This window comes from Mirounga leonina, unplaced genomic scaffold (genome assembly GCF_011800145.1).
Source record: "Mirounga leonina isolate KUSES-001 unplaced genomic scaffold, KU_Mleo_1.0 Mir_53, whole genome shotgun sequence".
Lineage (NCBI taxonomy): Eukaryota > Metazoa > Chordata > Mammalia > Carnivora > Phocidae > Mirounga > Mirounga leonina.
Genome location: NW_023270807.1, coordinates 85087095 through 85108993, shown reverse-complemented (window position 1 = coordinate 85108993; position 21899 = coordinate 85087095). Strand labels below are relative to the sequence as shown.

The following is a 21899-nucleotide window of genomic DNA, read 5'->3' as shown; positions in this document are numbered from 1 at the left end:
GTCTTCACCCACTGACAGCCACACCAAGTTTATCTAAATCTTTCTTAAGATTATTGTTATATCTTAGAGGAGTGGGGGAGAGAGCTTCAGAACACTGGGAGCCTGGATTATTGAGCATGTGAGTAATGTGGAAGGGGAAAAGGAAACAGGCACAGCTACTTTCATTTTGTTTTGTTTTGTTTTGTTTGGTTTGGTTCTGACTTAAACATCTTTCAAAAAGAATTGATGTGAGTTTTCTAATATTTTGATAAAATTGAACTGGCTTATTGAATAAGAAGAATGAATAAAGAAAGAGTTTAGTAATATATTCTTTCTCCCAATAAATAATTGTATATATATACACATATACATGGAGAGAGAGTGTGTGTATATACATATAGGTGGTATTTCCATCTCGAGTGTCTGTGTGTACATACTAATTATTCACCAAGCTTGAGCTTCATTCACAAACTGAAGTTCCTGCCCTCCCCCAGAGTTTTAGGATAATACTACTGCCTCAAATGTCTCTACATGTCTTTTTCTGTCTTTCTCTTCTTTCTACCCCATAAACTTATTTTGTCCTTTACAATCTTCTTTTCATCCTTCACACCATCTCTCTGTCTCTCTAATCTGGTGGTTCTCAACCAGGGACAGATTTGCCCCTTGTGGACGTTTGGCAATGTCTGGAGACATTTTTGGTTTTCACAACCAGGGAGGGAGTGATACTGACATCTAGAGGGTAGAGGTAAGGAATGCTGCTAAACAGTCTACAATGCACAGAGCAGCCCCCACAAAAAAGGTTATCTGGCCCCAAACTTCAATAGTTCCATGGTTGAGAAACCCTGCTTTAACCTTAGCTAAGCTCACAGCTTCAATATTCATGTCTATGTAGATTTCTCTCAAACGTATTTATTTTCAGCTGTATCATTTCTTCCAAACTTGAGTCCCTCATTTCTTACTACCAATGAAGTATCTTTTTGAATGCTCCAACAAGATCTCAAACTCAATGTATCCAGCATCCTCCCTCTATGCACACCCCACCACCCCAAACCTGTTTCTCTGACTCCTGCTTTGACCAGAGTTGAATGCACACAGGTGTATTGGTTCCTCACTAGACTATAAGCTTATTTTGTGTGACGCTATGTCTATTTTCCAATTTTGTGTCCCACAGTGTCTAGTATGTTCCTTTCCCCTAAAAATCTCTGAACATGTTCACTGGATAACTGAAACAGAACTTTGAAGAAAATGGGGATTACTCAAATTCACAGAAATAAACTGTTATAAACCAAAGGATGTTAGACAAGTAGGGGCTCCTTCTCTTGAGAGAGAAGATAGAAGAAAGAGCCTATTTATAAAGAAGAAATTGAACTGAATTTAATTCCTGTTCTCTTTGGTCACATGTATACAATGTTGTACTAGGAACTTGGGGACAGGGCCAACAGAGGCACTTAGTGGAAAATGACTTACTGACTCAGAAACATCTGCAACCTTCAAAATGAAGCTTTCACGTTCATAGAGTGAGCTTCCTGAGAATAGAAATCAGATCTTCCCTTCCCTTTCCTGATGACTCAACAGTGGAAGTGTTTTATAGAAAGGTTTGGTCATGTAGAAATATTGTTCATTATCTCATAGATTGATAGATTGGTAAATTTCTTAAATGGAGATATTCAGTAGAAGGACTCTTCCAGCCAAATAGAATATATCTGAAAACTTAGAACTGTTTCTATGTGTTTGATACAATGTATTTATAACCTTTGCCCACTTTTGCAGGAAGTAAGGTTCTTTTCAGAACGATAACTTTCAGACACTGGTAGGTTGCAAAGAGAAAACTTGTTATCATTAGCAGAGGTTTTATTTTATTTTATTTTTTTAAAAGATTTTATTTATTTATTTAACAGAAAGAGAGAGCACAAGTAGGCAGAGCAGCAGGTAGAGGGAAAGGGGGAAGCAGGCTCTCTGCTGAGCAGGGAGCCCGACTTGGGGCTCAGTGACCAGAGCTGAAGGCAGTGGCTTAACCGACTGAGCCACCCAGGTGCCCCCCATTAGCAGAGGTTTTAATGTTAAATGCATTTTATTACAGTAATTCTTATAGTAATATCAGAATATTTGGTTAACCAAACCCCCTTCATCCTATGACCTGGCCAAATGACATCACACATCCAGGCAGGGCATCTTAATCCTTGAGGTTTCTAATGTTCATATATATTTATATATGTATATATACATATACATATACATATACATATACATATACATATATATATAAATCCTAAATGCTGTTGTGAACGTTTTTGCTTTTTTGACTCTATCCTTACTGTAGACTATCTATTGGGAATGACTCATTACTCCAAAACACATTTAATAACATCTCTATTAGGTTGAGAATTCCCAATACTCTCTGGATCTACGTGTTCTGTTGAATAATAAGAGCCTCCGGTGGGACGTCTGGGTGACTCAGTCAGTTGGCCATCTGCCTTTGGCTCGGGTCCTGGTCTCTGGGTCCTGGGATCGAGCCCCACATTGGGCTCCCTGCTCAACAGGAAGTCTGCTTCTCCCTCTCTCTCTGCCCTTCTCCCTGCTTGTGTACTTTCTTTCTCACTCTCTCTCAAATATATAGATAAATTAAAAAAAAAAAAAAAAAAAGAGCCTCTTGAGGCCTGTACTTGTAATTTGGTCATTTGAATATAGTACATTTAGGTCTTGAGATGTTTCAGCAAATTATTATTATTATCAAAGGACAGGATTTGAAATCAAAATTAGGTTTTGAGATGCTTAGTAGAGTATTGGTTTATTCTTTAATGATTGCAATAATTCAGTCCTTCAGGAGGAGATTTCCTCTGCCCCTAATCCAGAAGGCAACATGCCGGAGGCTAAGGTACTCCTTCCTCTTGAAGAATCAAAGAAGGAGGAGGAATTCCTCAGGCTTTAGGCCAAGATAGACCTCCTTCTTGGGTCTGATGGGGCAATAGATAGAGCACCATAGGATGGCAGGAGCGTTTTACCATCTGCTTTCCATGATGAGTCTTCCTTCCTCTTTAGGGATTCAACAAGGCTGTTTGAACTGCTAGAGCCTAGGGACTGAACAGGAAGGGCAACCATCACTCAGTTCATACTCATTTTGTTGTTCAATCCTCAGAAGAGCATAAAATGTGTGACTTAATATCAAGGAACTCGGATCTGAGGCCACAAGCAGGTCCTTTTTGTAGGCCAGCATTTTCTTTTACCCACTAAAACACAGCTAAATAGAGGAAAAATGAAAGAGCAAGCAGAAGCTTCTGCTGCAGTCATCATCACTCCTTACCTTCATATAGAACTTTTGTCATTTATGATGGATGCCCGTGAACATCAGCTCCATTATTTCTCAAAACAGCACCACATGCTCTTCCCAAGTGGGAGGTGGCTAGTCCAAGGAAAAGTGAATCATTCCATTATTACCCCAAACCCAGTGCTCTTCTTTCCAGAATGTAAGTAGGTTGAGTAGAGCAGCTCTCAGGAGGAGGATGACTTCCATGCACACCTTGCTCTCTGTATTGAAAGCCACTCAGGTCAATAAATAGTTACTGAGCACCTACTATGTGCCATGTGCTACTTTGAGTGTTTGTGGTTCAGAGATGAATAAAATTGAAATCCTGGCTTTAAGGGGCTTATAATCTAATAGGAGAGACATAACCTTTCAATTACACAACATGATATGTCCTATGAGAGAGCCAGGCACAATTAGCTATGGGAATATGAGGAGGAAAATTTTGCCCAGCTTGGGGTGTAGGGAAGACTCTGCATTTTAGGTCAAAGGAATGTATCATCAGATTGAACAATGGAGCCACTTCCAACCACTGAAATATCTCATCTTAGGACTCCCTATAACCTCTAGCTTAAACCCCTGTTCCTTTAAGAGATTATGCATCTTTTCCAATATTATAAGATTCAAAACCAGGTCTATCTCTCGGTAAAGCCCATGCTTTTTACCTCATCTACTGCTAACCTAGGCTTTCCCTTTCATATGCATTTAATTGATCTTTGGATTGCAGAGGGGCTACTAAAAACTGGAAAACTTATACTCCTTAAACAAGTTCTGAAATTGCTTCTTTATTTGTATTTTCAAGGGAATTGCTTTTACTATTCTTTATGTTAAAAAAAAGAAAAGGAAAGGAAAGAAAGCCCTCACTTCCTCAGACCTTAGTCATCAATGGTGATTGCTGCTTCAGACTGCAAATACAAACAGAGGCAATTCTTAAAAACTTGCTAACTGCCTGTCCCAAATACTGCTGGGCATTTATGGGTTCCTTGGGGATCATTGTTAGATCTTCTCTTTTTTAGAATATCTCCTAGTAGCCTTTCTCTCTCCTGGCCCAAAACTCATAGTTTATTTCGAGGGAGTCTGACATTGCTTTGGGAGGAAAACATTAATATTCCTCTCTTCCAGCCTAGGCTAGTGGCTTTAGTGTTAATAAATAGCAAGACTAATTGTTAAAATCCTAAATCTGAACAACACTTTGACTATCTTACAAATATTCCACTTACTCTTATTTCCTGTTTCTAAAATATATAGCCACTTCGAAGAAAGCTGAGGAAAAGGAACATCAATGAATCCTGAGATAAGCAAGAAAACCTAGAGGATCTAAATTCCAATGACTTTTGCTCCTAGTTGTTGTGTAACAGGAATATATTTCTGAAAGTGAGTGGAATAGGGGACAAGAACCCTAACTTGGGAGGGTTGACACAGGATCTGAACTAATATCCACTCACACTCTTGTCTATCCAATTCTGCTTACTCTGTGACAGGAACCGTTCCTAATACTCATTCATCGTCATTACAAAATTGTGGTGTAGGTATATTGTATTATATTCAATTAATAGATGAGAAAACTGGGCACAGAGCATTAGGTAATCTCTGACCTAGGGATCACACAACTAGAAACAGTCTTTTAAAATTCTGCATCTCCAAATAGATTTGTGATTGCATATTGCATTTCAGGTTTGATGTAACATATCCCCCAAACAAACAAAGCACAAAATTTTTTGAGAATTTCCTTCTTCAGGCCTTATTTTATTTGTAAGACATTTGCCCCCATTTTTCACAGACTCTTGGTCAGATTGAACTTAGAGCTGTAGGACTTCCTGGCTGATTGCAGATGGACTATGACTTATAAACCAAGGGGTGTCATGGTTTGTGATAATGCAGGATCCTTCCTGGTCTGATGATCAAGTTCTGGAGTCAGAAATCTATTTCCTTTCCTTGCACTAAGGCAAGTTTCTAGCAGTCACTACTGGGTTTAGCCCAGGCCTTGTAGAGAAGGTGGAGATACCTGCCAACCTCCTTCATTTTTTTTTTCCCATTTTCTCTCCTTCATTCTTTTTGACCTCTACACCTTCTATGAAAGGCCCTGCTGGCAGATATAATCTCTTGTCACCTTTAGAATTATGTCATTTTTGCAACATCAGTTTGACTTATATTGTGCATTGATCTCTCCAAGGCCATAAAGAACCTCTGGAGATTTGGTACCAAGAATCAGAGAGAGCAGAATATGATTGAATGTATTATTTTCCTTGATAATATCCATGTGAAGTAAGGACACATAAGTGTAATTGTAGGTTCTCTTACCAATTGGGAGACAGAGGGATGAAGAGGATAAGTGATGACCTAGGCAGTAACAGAACCAGAATCTAACTCTGCTGTGTTCAGGGCACTGTTTCATCTACTGTGATTTCTTTAACCAACACAAAGCATAGAGCTAAAAAATAATCCTGATGAATCCAATGCGTGGTGTCACAAACCAAAAGGCTTATGATCAATTATTCTCAACGATTTTGTTGAAAGAAATCCTAAAGCAGAAGAGATATATGAAACTCACTAAAAATAAAACTAAAGAACATATTAAACCAGTGTCTTCAATTTTCATCTCTAATTAATTGGCAGGATAAATTATCCTATCCTGAATAGGAGCCTCAAACTACTGAGCCTTGCAAATTAGGTCCCTTGGTGCTCCTCAAGCCCTCATTTGCATGACATACCACACTGAGGATTAGTTGCTATTTGGAGTTTAAAATCATTAACTGATTGCACATCTGTTATCTGTGCTGATGGGAGAGAATTCTACATACCTGTGTTCACCCACTACAAGAAGGACTTCTTCTGATGAAGTGATTCTGATTCCTACCTATGTAAGTAGCTTAGAAACGTTGAATTCTGGGGCGCCTGGGTGGCTCAGTTGTTAAGCACCTGCCTTCAGCTCAGGTCATAATCCCAGGGTCCTGGGATCGAGCCCTGCATCAGGCTCCCTGCTCCGCAGAAGCCTGCTTCTCCCTCTCCCACTCCCCCTGCTTGTGTTCCCTCTCTCGCTGTATCTCTCTCTGTCAAATAAATAAAACCTTTTTTTTTTAAAAAGAAAGAAACGTTGAATTCAATTTATTAGAACTTGTTTAAAATTTCACAGGCTAATGTTAAGATAGATAAAATACTTTTTCATATCAGAGAGTTCTTTAGAGTTTATAAACAATGTGTGTTCTCTTTAGAAATTGTGCAGCATACACAACTGAAATCAGGCCATTCTCTACGCTTTTAATTATTTGTACTTTGAATTATTTTCTTGGGAACAGTTGACATGTAATTAAAAAGTTTAAGCTATTGATTTTACTGTCAATTTATTTAATTTTTGAAGGGAGGAGCCAGAAGTTACTCCTTCTCCAAGTAATGATTTGTTACAAAGAATGAATGAATTCTTCCCTTGGTTCAGACTCATAACTTGAAATCTCACTTTACATTTCACAATAGGTGAACTTATCAAAAATGGAAGAGACACCCTCTCAATAATTGTATAATACCTACTGTGACATAGCCTCCTTTGTCTTTGCGGGAACATTTAGCTTACATTCTTCTTCTTTTTCCTTAAACATACAGTCTATGTTAATTTCAAAAGGGCCCAGGCAGGCAAAACAGAGCTAGCAGAGAAGTGACTTTATGAGACCTTAAATCCCATGCTGCTTTGATTTCTGGAGCACATTTGATCCAGTACCAAAGGAAGTTGCACTAGGTTCCAAACTGTCATTCAGTTTCTCCTCTATATCTTTTTTTTTTTTTTGGCTGGGACAGGTGGCCAGTTCCCAGAGAGAGGAAGAGTAGAAACCATAAATGAGTGCTGTCCTCAACCAAGGTGCTGAAGAACACCCCACAGCATTCTGCTACCAGGTGAATGGGTCTTGCCCCAGGACAGTCCATCCTTTGGACATTCAGTTGGCCATCTACTTGGCCTGTGCAGTAGGCATGCTGATTACAGTCCTAGGAAATTTGTTTGTGGTGTTTGCTGTGTCCTACTTCAAAGTGTTTCACACTCCCACCAACCTCTTGCTGCTTTACCTGGCCCTGGCTGACATGTTTCTGGGTCTGCTAGTGCTGCCCCTCAGCATCGTTCGCTCAGTAGAGAGCTGCTGGTACTTTGGAGACTTCCTCTGCTGCCTGCATACTTACTGGACACCCTCTTCTGCCTCACCTCCATCTTCCATCTCTGTTTCATTTCCATTGACCGCCACTGTGCCATCTGCGAGCCCCTGATCTATCCCTCCAAGTTTACAGTCAGGGTGGCCATCAGGTACATCTTGGCAGGGTGAGGGATCCCAGCGGCTTACACTGCCTTCTTCCTCTACACGGATGTGGTACAGAATGGGCTCAGTCAGTGGCTGGAAGAGATGCCTTGCGTGGGCAGTTGCCAACTGCTATTCAATAAGTTTTGGGGCTGGCTAAACTTTCCTATGTTCTTTTTCCCCTGCCTCATCATGATCAGCTTGTATGTGAAGATTTTTGTGGTTGCCACAAAGGCAGGCTCAGCAGATCATCACCTTGAGCAAAAACCTGGCCGGGGCTGCCAAACATGAAAGAAAAGCTGCCAAGACCCTGGGCATTGCTGTGGGCATTTACCTCTTGTGCTGGCTTCCCTTCACCATTGACACATTGGTTGACAGCCTCCTTAACTTCATCACACCACCACTGGTCTTCCACATCTTTATCTGGTTTGCTTACTTCAACTCAGCCTGCAACCCTATCATCTATGTCTTTTCCTACCGATGGTTCAGAAAGGCACTGAGACTCTGCCTGAGTCGGGAGATCTCATCTCGGACACACACTATTGATTTGTACCAAGAATGACTTCTTTAACGGTATGCAGGCAAGGCGTAGGTCCTTGCAGGAAGGATGGATGGTGCTGTGGCAGTGGGCTGTGTGGTGTTATGAGTTTGTGGACATGCTTTTTAGGGCACCATGGTTTAATTGGTTGAGAAAAAACAACTTCCTAATTCAAAAAGAAATAAAGCCCTCTCTTTATTCAATGTTTCTATAGTAGAATGTAGGAAAAGGAGAGAATGAAGTCAACAGATATTTCTTGGATAAGTTAAAATTCTGTGAAAATAATGGGCTCCTTATTTACTACCTCCTTGAGACAGAGGAGATACAGAGGTGGAGGGAAAAGAGCACGAGGTTAGGATTTCTGAGTTCTCATCCTGGTTCTGCCATGTGGCAGTGCTGGGTGAGGCTATTTTGGCAATCTTTGCATTCCTTCCCATCTCACAGAGTTTCAGCTAGAAAATTAGGGTTTCGTATGGTTTGTCCTCTAAGGTCTCCTGAAGCTCAAATATTGCATAATTTAACTTTCAGAAATATTGCTTGTATCCTAATTTCACATCACTTTTCATAATCATAGTCAAGTGTTTGGACCGTTTCTTTTTCAACATGTTCCCTTTAGAATCCCTGTCTTCTTGGAACCCCACCACTAAACAGGATTGTAAGCCAGATTCATCCATTTCAATGATTACTGAGTAAATGTATTATATTCTTAAAGGAATATCTCTTCCCTTTCCTTTGATAATTGAAACTTGGAAATAGTGGATTATTTTGTAAAGTGATAATGATCCACATCTTACCATTGCAATATTTCTTCCTTTTAAAAAAAAAATCCCGTAAGTTCGACCTACTATCTTTCCAGGGATACCAGTATATGATTTTCTTTGGAAAAACAAGTACTTATGCTGCATGCTTGTTCAGCATTGAACCAAGTGTTTCTTACAAGCTATTATTAGTATAGGTACTGACATCTTTTATGTACATTTTGCTTCTGTCTTCTTCCTAAATCTTTTCCAACAGGTCTCTAGTAGCTCCCACATTTCTTACTAAATATTTTCAAATTAATAATTGCTTATTTGAAAAACTTATTTTAAATTAATTTGAGGTCTCTGAAGTACAAATATATAGATAGATGTAACATAGATATAAACATAAACCAATCAATCTCCATAACCAAAGAAGTAATGTTTTAGTTTGTCATTGAAGTTAGCTGAAATGAATTTATTTCACTCCATTTCTTTCTTTCTGGCTAGAAAGATAACTCCTATTGACTCTATTGTTTTTCTTAATTAAAAATTATTTATCATAAACATATTTTTCAATGTACTTTTTTAATGCCTAATTTTTCTTTGGAAGTAATTATTCTCTTTTCTAATTAACTCAAGTATTATCACATATTTAAATGAAAAAAGAATTGTAAATTAAAATTCATCCAAATATATGTAATTTTGAGACATCAAGGAAACGGTGCCTTAGATATAGGAGTAAATATAATTTGCAAAGTATAAATCAGTCATTACTTTAAAAAACATAGTTTCTTCTGCCTAGAAATAAATCCACACCTCTTCCCAATCCACTGAACATGACACTTTATGTCCTAGAAGAACACTCAGCTCATCACAAGGTGGAACTCCACACAAGTTTTTTAAATGCATATTTAAACAATGTTAGACAGGTTTTTGTTGAAACAGGACTTCTCAAGAGTCTTTAATATGTCGTGTCTCGTGTTATTCTCCAAGAGCGGGATATAGTATGCAGTCATTCCAAAACATTGTTGATGCAGAAACTTCTTTTCCCTGGAGTACTTTATAGGATGATTGTAAAACCTCATTGGGGAAATGTTGGCTCAGAAGATGGAGAATTAGAGGCATCAAAGCCTGAGCAGAGGGGTAGAGGTAAGAATGTCTCCACTTTGAAGTGGAAGATGCCTGGGGAGGTGTAGGGAGAGGGAAAGGTGGAGGGGCTTGAATGGCAACCTCAGGAAGGTCAAAAGGGTGACTATTCTCTTTGTAGTTGTTTAGCTGTTTTATCTCCATATTTCCTGGACACTCTGTAAACTTTCTCTGTTTCTTTGGTCATGCTATTCCTTCAGCCTGAAAATCCCTTTCCATCCTCTCCCTCCTGCAAAAACTCTTTTTAATCTCTTAAGACCCAGCTTAAAGCTACCTCTTTAATATGTCTCCCTGGTTTTCCAGTGAGATGCTAATCCTCAAACACATCCTTTATTGTTTAAACCTTTATGAATTCCAAGCCATAATTGTCAGTAAATCAGTTTTTTCTACAAGATTTTCTAAGGCTTTTGTTCTGTATTCCCGAACCCAGAACCCAGAACACTAAGTCTTCAAAGATATTAGTGAAATGGATCAGTGAATGAGTCAGTATAAGGATGAATGCCCATTGTCCTCCCATAATTGTATACCCTACATTTTTAAAAATAAACTTATTACTTTAGAATAGTTTTAAATTTACAGGAAAGTTACAAAGATAGTACAGAGAGTTCTTATACCCTGCACCCCATTTCTCTTATTATTAACATTTTGGATCAGTATCATACATTTCTAATGATCAATGAACCAACATTGATATATTATTATTAATGTATCAAGATAAAGTCCATACATTATTTGGATTTCCTCAGGTTTTCCCTACTGTCCTTCCTCTGTTACCGCTTCCCATTTAGGATGCTACATTTAGTGGTTATGTCTCTTTAGGCTCCTCTAGACCCTGACAGTTTCTTTTACTCCCCTTATCTTTGATGACCTTGATGGTTTTGAGGAGCCCTGGTCAGATATTTTGTAGGATAGTCCTCAATGAGGTTTTGGTTGATGTTTTTCTCCTGATTACACTGGGGTTATAGGGTTTTGGGGGAAAAAAGACCATAGAAATAACATGCCATTCTCATCACATCATGACAAGGGCACTCTGCTAACAACATGACTTGTCAGTGTTGAAGTTGACTTTAATCTAGCTGAGTTAGTGTCTGTCCTTTTAAAATTTTCCAGAGTTAACAACATCGCTTCTTGCCAGAGTTACAGATTCTTAAAGGTGGGATCCTATTACCTGTTTCTATGTAATCTAGCACTGATTTGGTACACTGTGGGCATGGGGTTCATGGTTCATAAGTGAAAAAAAAAAAGATGAATACGTGAGTGTTTTCATTGATGTATATTCCGCTTATCTCCTAAAACTAGCAAATTTGCTACTGAAATTAAGTTTTGTTACAAAAAAGGAAAGAACTAAAGACTGCTTTCAGAAGAGAATCTCCCCCTATGAGAAAGTAATATCCAATGTGTTTGAACAGAATAGCATAGCATAGAGGGCTATCCATTGCAACCATTTACACAGTTTAAGTAGTAGTAGCAGTAGCAAGAAGAGCAGACAAATAATCATCTTATCATCATTTGGGGAAATACAACGCCTTTTGCTTCCTACCCTGGGGGAGGAAATAATTACACAGGATGAGAGTAATCTGTCTGGCAATCACAACAGCCCAGTCAGGATGATGTCTATGTTTGCAGATGCCCCCAAACCCCCAAGAGATCTCTCCTGATTCTGAATCAGACAAGGTGTCTGTGTTACTCCACACGCAATTTATAGATAAATATTTCAAATCTCTCTCCTCAGACATTAAGCACAATACATTTAACTGCTACCCAAAAGGCTCCCTTGGGAAATTAAGCAAAGCAAAAGAAAGCAAGAACCTCACGAAGGCAATTCACAGGTGAAATTTTTGACAGGTTTTGAGAGAGTAAAAAACTTTGTAAGACAAGAGGAAAGGGGATTGAAGAACAAAGATGTTTTCAGGTGACATTCTAGAACAAAAGAAGAGTCAGTGAATTAAAAGAAATGAGGGAGGAAAGTATTTTTAGAAAGTGGGATATGCTGAGCTCTGAAGTAATTAGCAAATAAAAACTTAACATTTATTAGGAAATGCATGCTTTTGGAGAAGTGACAAGGAAGTACACATCTTAAAGTGACTGGAAAACCATTGATCTACCCTATTAAATTTGAAGAGTAATTTGTTTTCTCTTCATGAATAGTCCTATTTGATTTTTTAAAACTCATTTCATTTGGAAATTGTAAAAATTTCTTTATTCTTCAGTCCAATTGCTTACATTTGTTTGGAGAACAAATTCATGGTGGCTGAACTGTCCTTGAAAACCCAACCACTCACAATAACTTTGATGGCTTTCTTTCTTTTTTTTTTTTTAAGATTTTATTTATTTATTTGTCAGAGAGAGAGACAGAACACAAGCAGGGGGAGAGGCAGGCAGAGGGAGAAGCAGGCTCCCCGCCGAGCAAGGAGCCCGATGTGGGACTCGATCCCAGGACCCTGGGATCATGACCTGAGCCGAAGGCAGCCGCTTAACCAACTGAGCTACCCAGGCATCCCTTTGATAGCTTTCTTGAACCATGGGTAAAATAAAGCATAAGTCAAAGGGTTCATGGCTGAATTAGAATAAGCACACCAACAGCAAATCTCATAAATATAGGCAGGCGTTATGAAGCCTATATAAGCATCTATTAATGAATCAATACTATATGGTAACCAGGAAATCATAAATACTACCACCGTGATGCCCAGGGTTTTAGCGGCTTTTCTCTCTCTCTTGGCCACTCTGGATTTGTAACTGTCTGATGACTCTTCTCTTTTGCTTCCAGTATGTTCAGTCTTTTTAGCTTGTTGTCTTGCCACAAGAAAAATATTGTTATAGAGAATTATCATAATAAGGATAGGTATAAAGAAGGATAGAAAATCTATCAACACCCAGTTTTGATTTACAACTGACACCCTCCTACACAGTTGAGGGCACTAGATAATTCCTCCAACCCATCATCATAGACACCTGTGTAGAACACTGCACCGCTGTATACAAGGGGAAGGATCCAGAAGACGCTGACGCATACCCCTGACACAGACACCGTGAACTTGCTAGGAGAGACCAGAGGGTCAGTAACAGCAAGGTACCTGTCGATGGAGATGAAGCACAAGTGGAAGAGAGAAGAGTAACAAACAGCCACCTCGCAGCACGTGTGGAAGGTACAGAAACTTGGCCCAAAGTACCAGCAGTTCTCCACGGACCTGACCATGCTGAAGGGCATGACAGTCACCCCCACCAGGAAGTCAGCACCGGCCAGACAGGCCAGGAGAACATTGGTGGGAGAGGGCAGCTGTTGAAATGCAGGATGGAAATCACACCAGGAGGTTTCCAAACACAGCCAGCACAGCCCCAGAGCCAGTGTGTAGAGCATCAGCGGGGAGCCAGGCGAGCAGGGAGCTTTCAGGCAGGATCCGCTCACGTTCTGGTAGCAGAGCTGCTCGGTGGCAGTGGGGGACCAGTCGGTGCTCATGGTGCTGCCGCCAACAGCAGGTAAACATAGAGAAGTTCTGCCCTTGGTCAATCAAACCAAATAGAGCAGTTTCATATTTCCCAAAGGCAGAGAGAAGGTCGTTTACAGCTGCCTACCTTTGTTATAGTTATCAGATAATATCTCCGTGGCCTGTCACATATTCATATTAATTTTAATCTCTGAACATATGAAGTAATACATTCAATTTAAATGCTCAACAAATCTTAGCTATAATTCATTATTACCATTATTTTTCTTCTACTTTAGAATATACTGGGAAATAATTTTCTAAATCCAATCATTTAATTTCAAGTAAATCTTTTACAAATTTGCTAATGCCAAAGATTTCTTCTTGCCTTACAATTTATCAATAATCTTTTATTACCTGGTCTTGATAGAGGGATATTCCTCTTTGTCGAAGTTAGTGAGATGTGTGTGATTTGTTATTTATTGGTTACCTTTTATTACACCCACCCCAAGACTGAGGACTAATGACAAAATCCCCAGGAAGCACAGCCAAATCCCATACCCAGAATCATATAAAGTGGAATCTCTGTAGTATAAGGTGTGAACAGGGAGAATAAATTTATATTTAATTATCTCCACTTAAAATTTATATTTTGATGTAGCTTCCATACTAAAACCCACGTATGATTTAAAAAAGGAAAATGAGAAAATACTCTCACTTACAAACAAAAATCCTAAATAAACTCTTACAAACTAAACCCAGACAAATATAAAACGTTGATATACCATGATTAGAGTCTATGCCAAGAACGAAAGTTTGCTTTAAAGTTAGAAAATCAATTATTGTAACTCATCTTTGTAACAGATTAAAATTTTATAATCATCTGATGAAATAAAAAAATGCATTTGATAAATTTCAAAATTTATTCATTACTAAAAAGAAAAATTCTTGGGGCGCCTGGGTGGCTCAGATGGTTAAGCGTCTGCCTTCGGCTCAGGTCATGATCTCAGGGTCCTGGGATCGAGTCCCGCATCGGGCTCCCTGCTCCTTGGGAGCCTGCTTCTCCCTCTGCCCCTCTTTCTCTCTGTCTCTCATGAATAAATAAATAAAATCTTTAAAAAAAATGCATTTGATAAATTTCAAAATTTATTCATTACTAAAAAGAAAAATTCTTAGCTAACTAAAAAAATAAGAGATCTCCTGTACCTATAGAGATCTGTACAAAAAGAGCCTATTACATAGGATATAGTCAATAGTGAAATTTGAGAGTATTCTCTTCAAGATGAGTAAAAAGGCATAGTTGCTTTAGTAAAAGATTCAGAGGACATAAGATGCCCATAGATCTGCCTGCAGTCCAATCCCATTATTTATATTTGTTTGTTTATTAAGCATCTATTTGTGCAAGGTCTTCAACATACAAGAATAAACACAAAATATCTTCTTCCCTTAGGGGGAGATTCCGTGTTAGTGTGAGAGACAGACATAAAACAACATCACAATTCGCCATGCTTCAAGCTAACATTAACACATTTAAAAAGTGTTAAGTGAGAAATGACATCAACAAATAACATGACTGGGATAAATAAATAGAATTCACTGAGGGTATAAGTCTAGAGCCAGGTTTAGAAGGCTGAAGGGAAGGTGTTAAGGTCAAGAACAGGGAAAAGTTTCGAAATTGTGCACAGCTTTGTACATCCTAATAATCATTTTAGATTTTATCCTCTGATCTCAACTACCACAGAAGGCAATTTTCTTGATTTTCTGTAACTGACCTTTAATTCTCCCATGAGCCCCATGTCACGTGGTGCAATAAACATAAGTTCAGTCAATGTGGGGGTCCCACTCTCCTCTCCCAGGGTTGCATCTAAATTCCAGGGGGCTATGTAGTCTGCCTCGCTTCCACAGGAATAGATTGAGATTGTCTTTGCAGGTGTCTTTTAGAATGAAATGGCCATCTATCTCAACATGGAAAAAAGGATGTTCACGCAACCCTGAACTCTGAATGACGTGCTTGCCAAACCCCCTCCAGACCATGCCCCTGACAGTCTCTCATAGGTGCTCCAGCCCATCCTTGTGGGGTTCAGTAGGGGACGTGCTGCTCTGCCTTCTTCAGATTTCACAGCCAGTGTACCCTCATCAGTCTCTCCTGTATCTCCAGGAAAACGTTCCACTTTTATTGAAATTAAGAGATTAACTGGGGATCTTAGTTCTATGTTTCAAGCCCCTTCCTCTCCGGTGTCCTCAGCTAAGACTCAGAGATTTGAGTTCTGTCAGAGTCCTCTCTCATGTTCTCCCTAGTTTTCTTTCCCTCCTTCCATCCCTCCGCTCCCCTTAGCCTCTGCTAATTACCCTGTGTCTGCCCAGGAAACTGGAAATGTTCTGAAGTTCTCTCTCAAACTCTGTCTCATCACAGATATTCAGAGGTTTCTGAACCCAACATAACTTCAGAGCATCTACCTTACACCTTTACGCCAATTTTCTTAGAGTTTGGGTCATAGCTCTTATCTTATGGCTTTTAGTAGTCTATGGTAAAATGCTTCTAAAACATGGCAGAAATTCTAGAAAGACCTGCAAGTGTCTTCGGTGAGTCACAGGGCACAGATTCAGGTGTGCAAAACGTGTTACTTTATTGTTAAGGCAACTGCCATTTTAACGGCAGCAAACAGCTTTGGAACACCTGCTCTATCTAGGTGTTTTACATGTAGTAAGTTCTTAAATAGTCACACACAGAAAACCGCCATGAAGTCTGTATGATTATTATCCCTATTTTACTGAAACACTGGAAGTTAACCACTTGCCCAGGGTTAACATCTAGTAAATGATGAACTGAGGATTGGCATCCAAGTAATTTAGCTCCAGATTTTGTGTGTTGCTCCTCTATGCTCTGCAACTATAAATAAACTTGATGTCTGCACCATGCCCCTGACCTCCAGGTGATAGAACTTCCTTTCTGTCTGTCTGGGTTTTCTCTACCTCCCCCACTGAGTTAACCAGGCTCTGTGGATTAGAGATCTGCTCTGGGTGACCATCCACCCTCAATGAGAAGTCCTGTCCGGTCTCTGGACTTTGGTCCCGTCCTGTGACAGTAGGCTCCTTTAATTCTTACTTTTATCAGCCAATTTCAGTGTGCTTCTCAGAAGAATTCAGCTATCCTTGTGGTATCACAGGCCGTGGAACATTTAGTGGAGTTTCTAGGACCTGTCATGACTCCATGGCACCCTCAGGGGCTCAGGAATTTTTCCTGTCCCTGTACTGTGCAGAGCAGTTAGGTGCTCTGTGAGGCTGTTTCAGGCTATGGGCTCAGCCAACCTATGCAGCCATCTCTGCCCTGTGGTCTTCATACCCACTGAGTTCTGTCCAGGGAAAGGAGAATGAACTTCTTTGCACTTGGATCTTCTCCCCTCAAACATACTTGATAGATTCGTTTCTGTCGCTGCTGTAACAAATCAGTACTCACTTGGTGGCTCAAAATGACAGAAATTGATTCCTGCAGAGTTCTGGGGTCCAAAAGTATGAAATCCAAAATCAAAGTGTTAGCAGGGCTGTGCTTCCTCTGAAGGGTCTCGGAGAATCCATCCTAGCCTCTCCCTGCTTCTGCTGGCTGCCAGCATGCATCCTAAGTTTGCATTATGATCAACAGTGACAGTGTTAGATGATGTTTATAATATGCCATGACAGGCAATTAATTATTCCCACATCATGTTGAAGAAGTGAAGGGACATACCACATATGTTGAAGAGGTAATTATTGTGGTAAATATTATCACTTTGCCATGATCAATTCCACTATGAGGGAATGTCCTCTAAACATCCAATCTTGGTCTTGTGCCAGATCTGAATTTTACATCTGATTCCCTTGCTGTTGGAAGAGCACTGGTGAACAGGAGGAACTGAACTTCTAGAGAGAGCATGAAGCAGAGGGTCTGAGGAGATTGAAGAAAAGAACTCCAGCAAAAGAAGATGTTGGAATGACAGTTAAGAGAACTAGAGTCTAGGGGAAGACCAAGAGCACATGGCATAGAGAATAGGAAGAAGAAAATGAGCATTGAAAGTAGCAGGGCAGGGGCACCTGGGTGGCTTAGTCCCTTAAGCAACCGACTCCTGATATCAGCTCAGGTCATGATCTTGGGGTCCTGGGATTGAACCCCACCATCAGGCTCACCACTTAGCATGGCAGGGAGGGGAGTCTGCTTCTCTCCCTCTTCCTCTGCCCCTCCCCCTGCTCTTACGTTCCCTTTCTCTCTCTCTCAAATAAATAAATACATCTAAAAAAAAAAAAAAGGAACAGGACGGTGAGCATGAAAGGTGAAAATACCAAGAAAATCCCCCCAGAAGACGGGGCAGTGGAAAAGTGACAAAGCAGAGGAGTGGGCAGAATCAGCAGTAGGAAATCGGACCTTACTTCACCAGGGCAATAAATCTGTCTGTGGCAAAAGTTTAGAGAAGCTCACTTGAAGCAATGTTTGACTGAATCTGAGGAACTCCTTATTTCAAATTTGATATCACATTCATACACCGTATTCCATGTCATTATACATGGAAAATTCCCAACATCTCACAATTTCCTTGATTTTAATTCAGTCTTATCCTGAAAGCACATTTATGTTGATGAACTGTCCTTTAGTTCTTGACCAGTTAGGTTGTTTTAATTCACTCCTAAAACCAGGATAAAATAAAGCAAGGAATTTACATCTGAATTTTTAAATCAGTATCTGGGGTAATCATTCTTAGGAAAGACGATCATGAAGTATATGGGAGAATCTAATTTCTTTCTTCTCTCCTCTGTGAAGTTCCACATACCCGCCACCTGTCAAAAGACATTCCATATTTAGAATTGCACTGGAAATGTTGGTAGCATTTATAACAATATATTTTGCTTGCCCATTGGATAAATTTCAAGAATCTTTAATTTACCTTTGAACTTCTATCCTATTCATTATCTATAATTTGACAAAAATGCCATTCTATGAGACATTTATTAAATATGACTATTATACTTTTTCACGTGCTTTTTTCTGTTTGTCCTCTATACTCTAAAAATAGGGAGCATGATATCCTTTTTTAAATCTGATATAGTTAATCTGATCTATTCAGTATAGTCATTGATCACATGAATTGGTTGTTATCTATGCTATAGTCTACTCATTTTCTTACAGTTTGCCAAGCCAATCCTCCATTTATGGAAATTAACCCTCCTGTCAAAAAAAGACCACACCCCTGTCTGCCCATACAGGTCTAATGCTTGAAGACTCCTCAAAAGGCCCTTCTACTAAAAAAATAAAGTCTTTAACAATTCTTTAACCCCTCAGGCCATGAGACCACATGTCAGTGAGGAGACAATGTTTTAGAAATGCCCAATGCCAAGTACCAGCCTTGTGACAATTAGTGACAATTAGTCCTTGCTCATAGGACTACTTTTCTGGTTCTCAATAATACAATTTAAAATGTATTGCCCATATTATCTACAAAATTACATTCTTTGAGGAAAATACTATATAAAACACATTTTTTTATTATTAGGTATTCCTAACACAGGTATTTGCATATAATTTATGTCCAATGTTTGCTTGAAAAATCTCAATGAAAACCAATGAGAAAAAAAAAGACTTCAATTGTTTTAATTGAGTGACTCCACAGATAAACCAAAAAGAAAAAAAAAGGTTTATGACCAGTACTCTATTACAATTTAGACTCATTATACAAAATACTCTAGATATGCATTCCAAAAAACTTTTATTGTATCAATAATGTAAAATATTTCAGGCAGCAAAATGTAAAATTATAACATGTTTTATATCCTTTTTAATAGAAGTTTTTGCAGTATCAGCATTGACTTTTTGACTCCACAACACTCTGGGGAAGTGAAACACATAGTATATTCAAGTGAAGAAAGTTGGTATCACTGCTAGTCATAATTGATCATTCTTTTTTTTTTTTTAAAGATTTTATTTATTTATTTTAGAGAGAGAGAGAGCATGAGTAGGGGGAGGGCCCGAGGGAGTGGGAGGGAGATCTGAAGCTGACTCTGCCCTGAGTGCAGAGCCCTACCCAAGGCTCAATCTCACGACCACGAGATCATGATCTGAGCTGAAACCAAGAGTCAGATGCTTAACCAGCTGAGCCACCCAGGCGCCCCAATAATTGATCATTCTTTCACTTGCAGATTTCCATTTCACTGGGCCAACTTTTTTGTGGCAAGTTTTTCCACTTGCAATTTTCCACTTCTGGGCAATGTCTGCAGTTAATACCTGATTCCGAGGCTGAATGACTGACTGATCCCACAATATGACAGGTGAACATTCCAAGATTCTGTCCAGCTGTTAAACAGGAAAGGCTTACCTGCTGTCCCAAAAGCTCCTGGAAGGTACAGACAGTATCACAAATGAGCAGCAAACAAACAGACCCTTGAAGAGTGTCACCAATCCTAGTCTTATGCCTGTTATGGGCTGAATGGTGTCCCCCAAATTAATATGTAGAAGTCCTAACTCCTAGTACTTTAGAATGTAACCATTTATCGAGATAAGGCCTTTTAAAAGGTAATTAAGTTAAAGTGAATTTTTAAGGGTGATCGCCAACCCAATACGATTGGTGGTGTTATAAGAAGAGGAGATTAGGACACAGACACACATATACATGGCATAAACCATGTGAGGATGCAGAAAGAAGCTAGCCACCTGCAAGCCAAAGAATGGGGTCCTCAGAAGAAACCAACCAACCCTGCTGACACCTTGATTTTGGAATTTTAGCCTCCAAAATCCCGAGATACTGAATAAATTTCTGTTGTTTAAGCCACCTAGTCTGTGGTACTTTGTCATGACAGCCTTTGTAAACTAGTAAAATGTTGCAAAAGACAAGGAAAAAAAGACCATTTGAAGATAAATGAAAGTTGACCATAAAAGAGAAAATGATTAGAGATATCACAATGAAAAGTGAGATTCCAAATTCCATGAAATTGGAAGAAACAAGTGCATATGGCAAGGACATGTACAGAACACTAAGACAGATTACAGTGTAAGCCACCTCATTACTTATTACTTAGTTCAGTAAATGTCTTTGCAATGATTTAATGGAAGCACCTTCTTGTGATTTGGTTTCTGGCTAATTTGAAAAAATAATATATTTCTCCAATTTTGAAATGTTTTGTTCATTTCTTACATCTGATTTTGTCATGAATTTATAATTTTTAAAATATTTTTAAATTTGTCAACTTAGTGTTTACATTTATTTTGCAAATAAACTAATGGTTGATGAACTATCCTTTAAAAATTCTCCACTTAAGGGGCGCCTGGGTGGCTCAGTTGGTTAAGCGACTGCCTTCGGCTCAGGTCATGATCCCAGAGTCCCGGGATCGAGTCCCGCATCGGGCTCCCTGCTTGGCAGGGAGTCTGCTTCTCCCTCTGACCCTCCTCCCTCTCATGCTCTCTGTCTCTCATTCTCTCTCTCTCAAATAAATAAATAAAATCTTAAAAAAAAAATTCTCCACTTAAAATAATTTTTATGGCTTTTCTAAACCAAGGATAAAATAAAGCATAAATCAAAGGGTTAATGGCTGAGTTACAATAAGCACCCCAACAACAAATCCCATAAATATAGGCAGGGGTTATGAAGCCCATATAGGCATCAATTAACGTATCAATTGTATATGGTAACCATGAAATCATAAATGCTACCACTGTGATACCCAGGGTTTTAGCAGCTTTTCTCTCTCTCTTGGCCACTCTGGATTTGTAACTGTCTGAGGATGATTCTGCTTTGCTACCAGTATTTTCAATTTTTACAGCTTGTTGTTTCACTATTAGAAAAATCTTACAGTAAAGAATTATCATAACAAGGGTAGGTATGAAGAACAACAGAAAATCTATCAAAACCCAGTCTTGATTTACAACCATCTGACAGCCACCTACACAGTTGAGAGCACTTACTAATTCCTCCATCCCATCGTCACTGACACCTGTGTAGAACACTGCACCGCTGTATACAATGGGCAGGATCCAGGAGACACTGACGCATATCCCTGACACAGATACCGTGAACTTGCTAGGAGAGACCAGAGGGTCAGTAACAGCAATGTACCTGTCGATGGAGATGAAGCACAAGTGGAAGAGAGAAGAGTAACAAAATGCCACATCAAAGCAACTGTGCAGGGTACAAAATCTGGTTCCAAAGTACCAGCAGCTCTCCACGGACCTGACCATGCTGAAGGGCATGACGGTCACCCCCACCAGGAAGTCAGCACCGGCCAGAGAAGCAATCAAGAAATTGGCAGGAGCGTGCAGCTGCTTGAAATGCAAAACTGAAGTCATCACCAGGAGGTTTCCAAACACAGCCAGCAAAGACGCAAAGCCGAACGCTGAGTACAGAATCACCCTGGATCCAAGTGAGTAGGGAGGTTTAACACAAGATCCACTCACACTCTCATAGCAAAGCTGCCCAATAGCAGGGTGGGAAAGATTGCTGCTCATGGTTCTGCAGTTTGATGCTTCCTGTCTTT

At 39.4% G+C, this 21899-nt stretch overlaps 2 protein-coding genes and 1 pseudogene across 4 annotated transcripts; 1 reads left to right on the top strand and 2 right to left on the bottom strand.

The window, feature by feature from the left end:
- Nucleotides 1–7108: 7108 nt before the first annotated feature.
- TAAR5 (trace amine associated receptor 5) lies at nt 7109–8119 on the top strand. Its single transcript, XM_034990486.1, is given in 3 exon segments — nt 7109–7442; nt 7445–7788; nt 7790–8119. Coding segments are annotated over 3 exon segments (1008 nt in total).
- Nucleotides 8120–12200: 4081 nt separating this feature from the next.
- LOC118001431 lies at nt 12201–13441 on the bottom strand (annotated as a pseudogene).
- Nucleotides 13442–20629: 7188 nt separating this feature from the next.
- TAAR8 (trace amine associated receptor 8) lies at nt 20630–21899 on the bottom strand. 3 transcript variants are annotated; one of them, XM_034991537.1, is made up of 3 exons: nt 20892–21870; nt 20775–20780; nt 20630–20676 (listed from the first exon to the last, which is right to left on the bottom strand). In XM_034991537.1, exons 1-3 carry the CDS (start codon nt 21868–21870, stop codon nt 20630–20632), a joined length of 1032 nt encoding a protein of 343 aa, XP_034847428.1. The 3 variants fall into 3 exon arrangements, with proteins under 3 accessions (XP_034847428.1, XP_034847430.1, XP_034847429.1); XM_034991539.1 differs by lacking the exon at nt 20775–20780 and having other exon boundaries at nt 20630–20687; nt 20897–21899; XM_034991538.1 differs by lacking the exon at nt 20775–20780 and having other exon boundaries at nt 20630–20668; nt 20878–21870.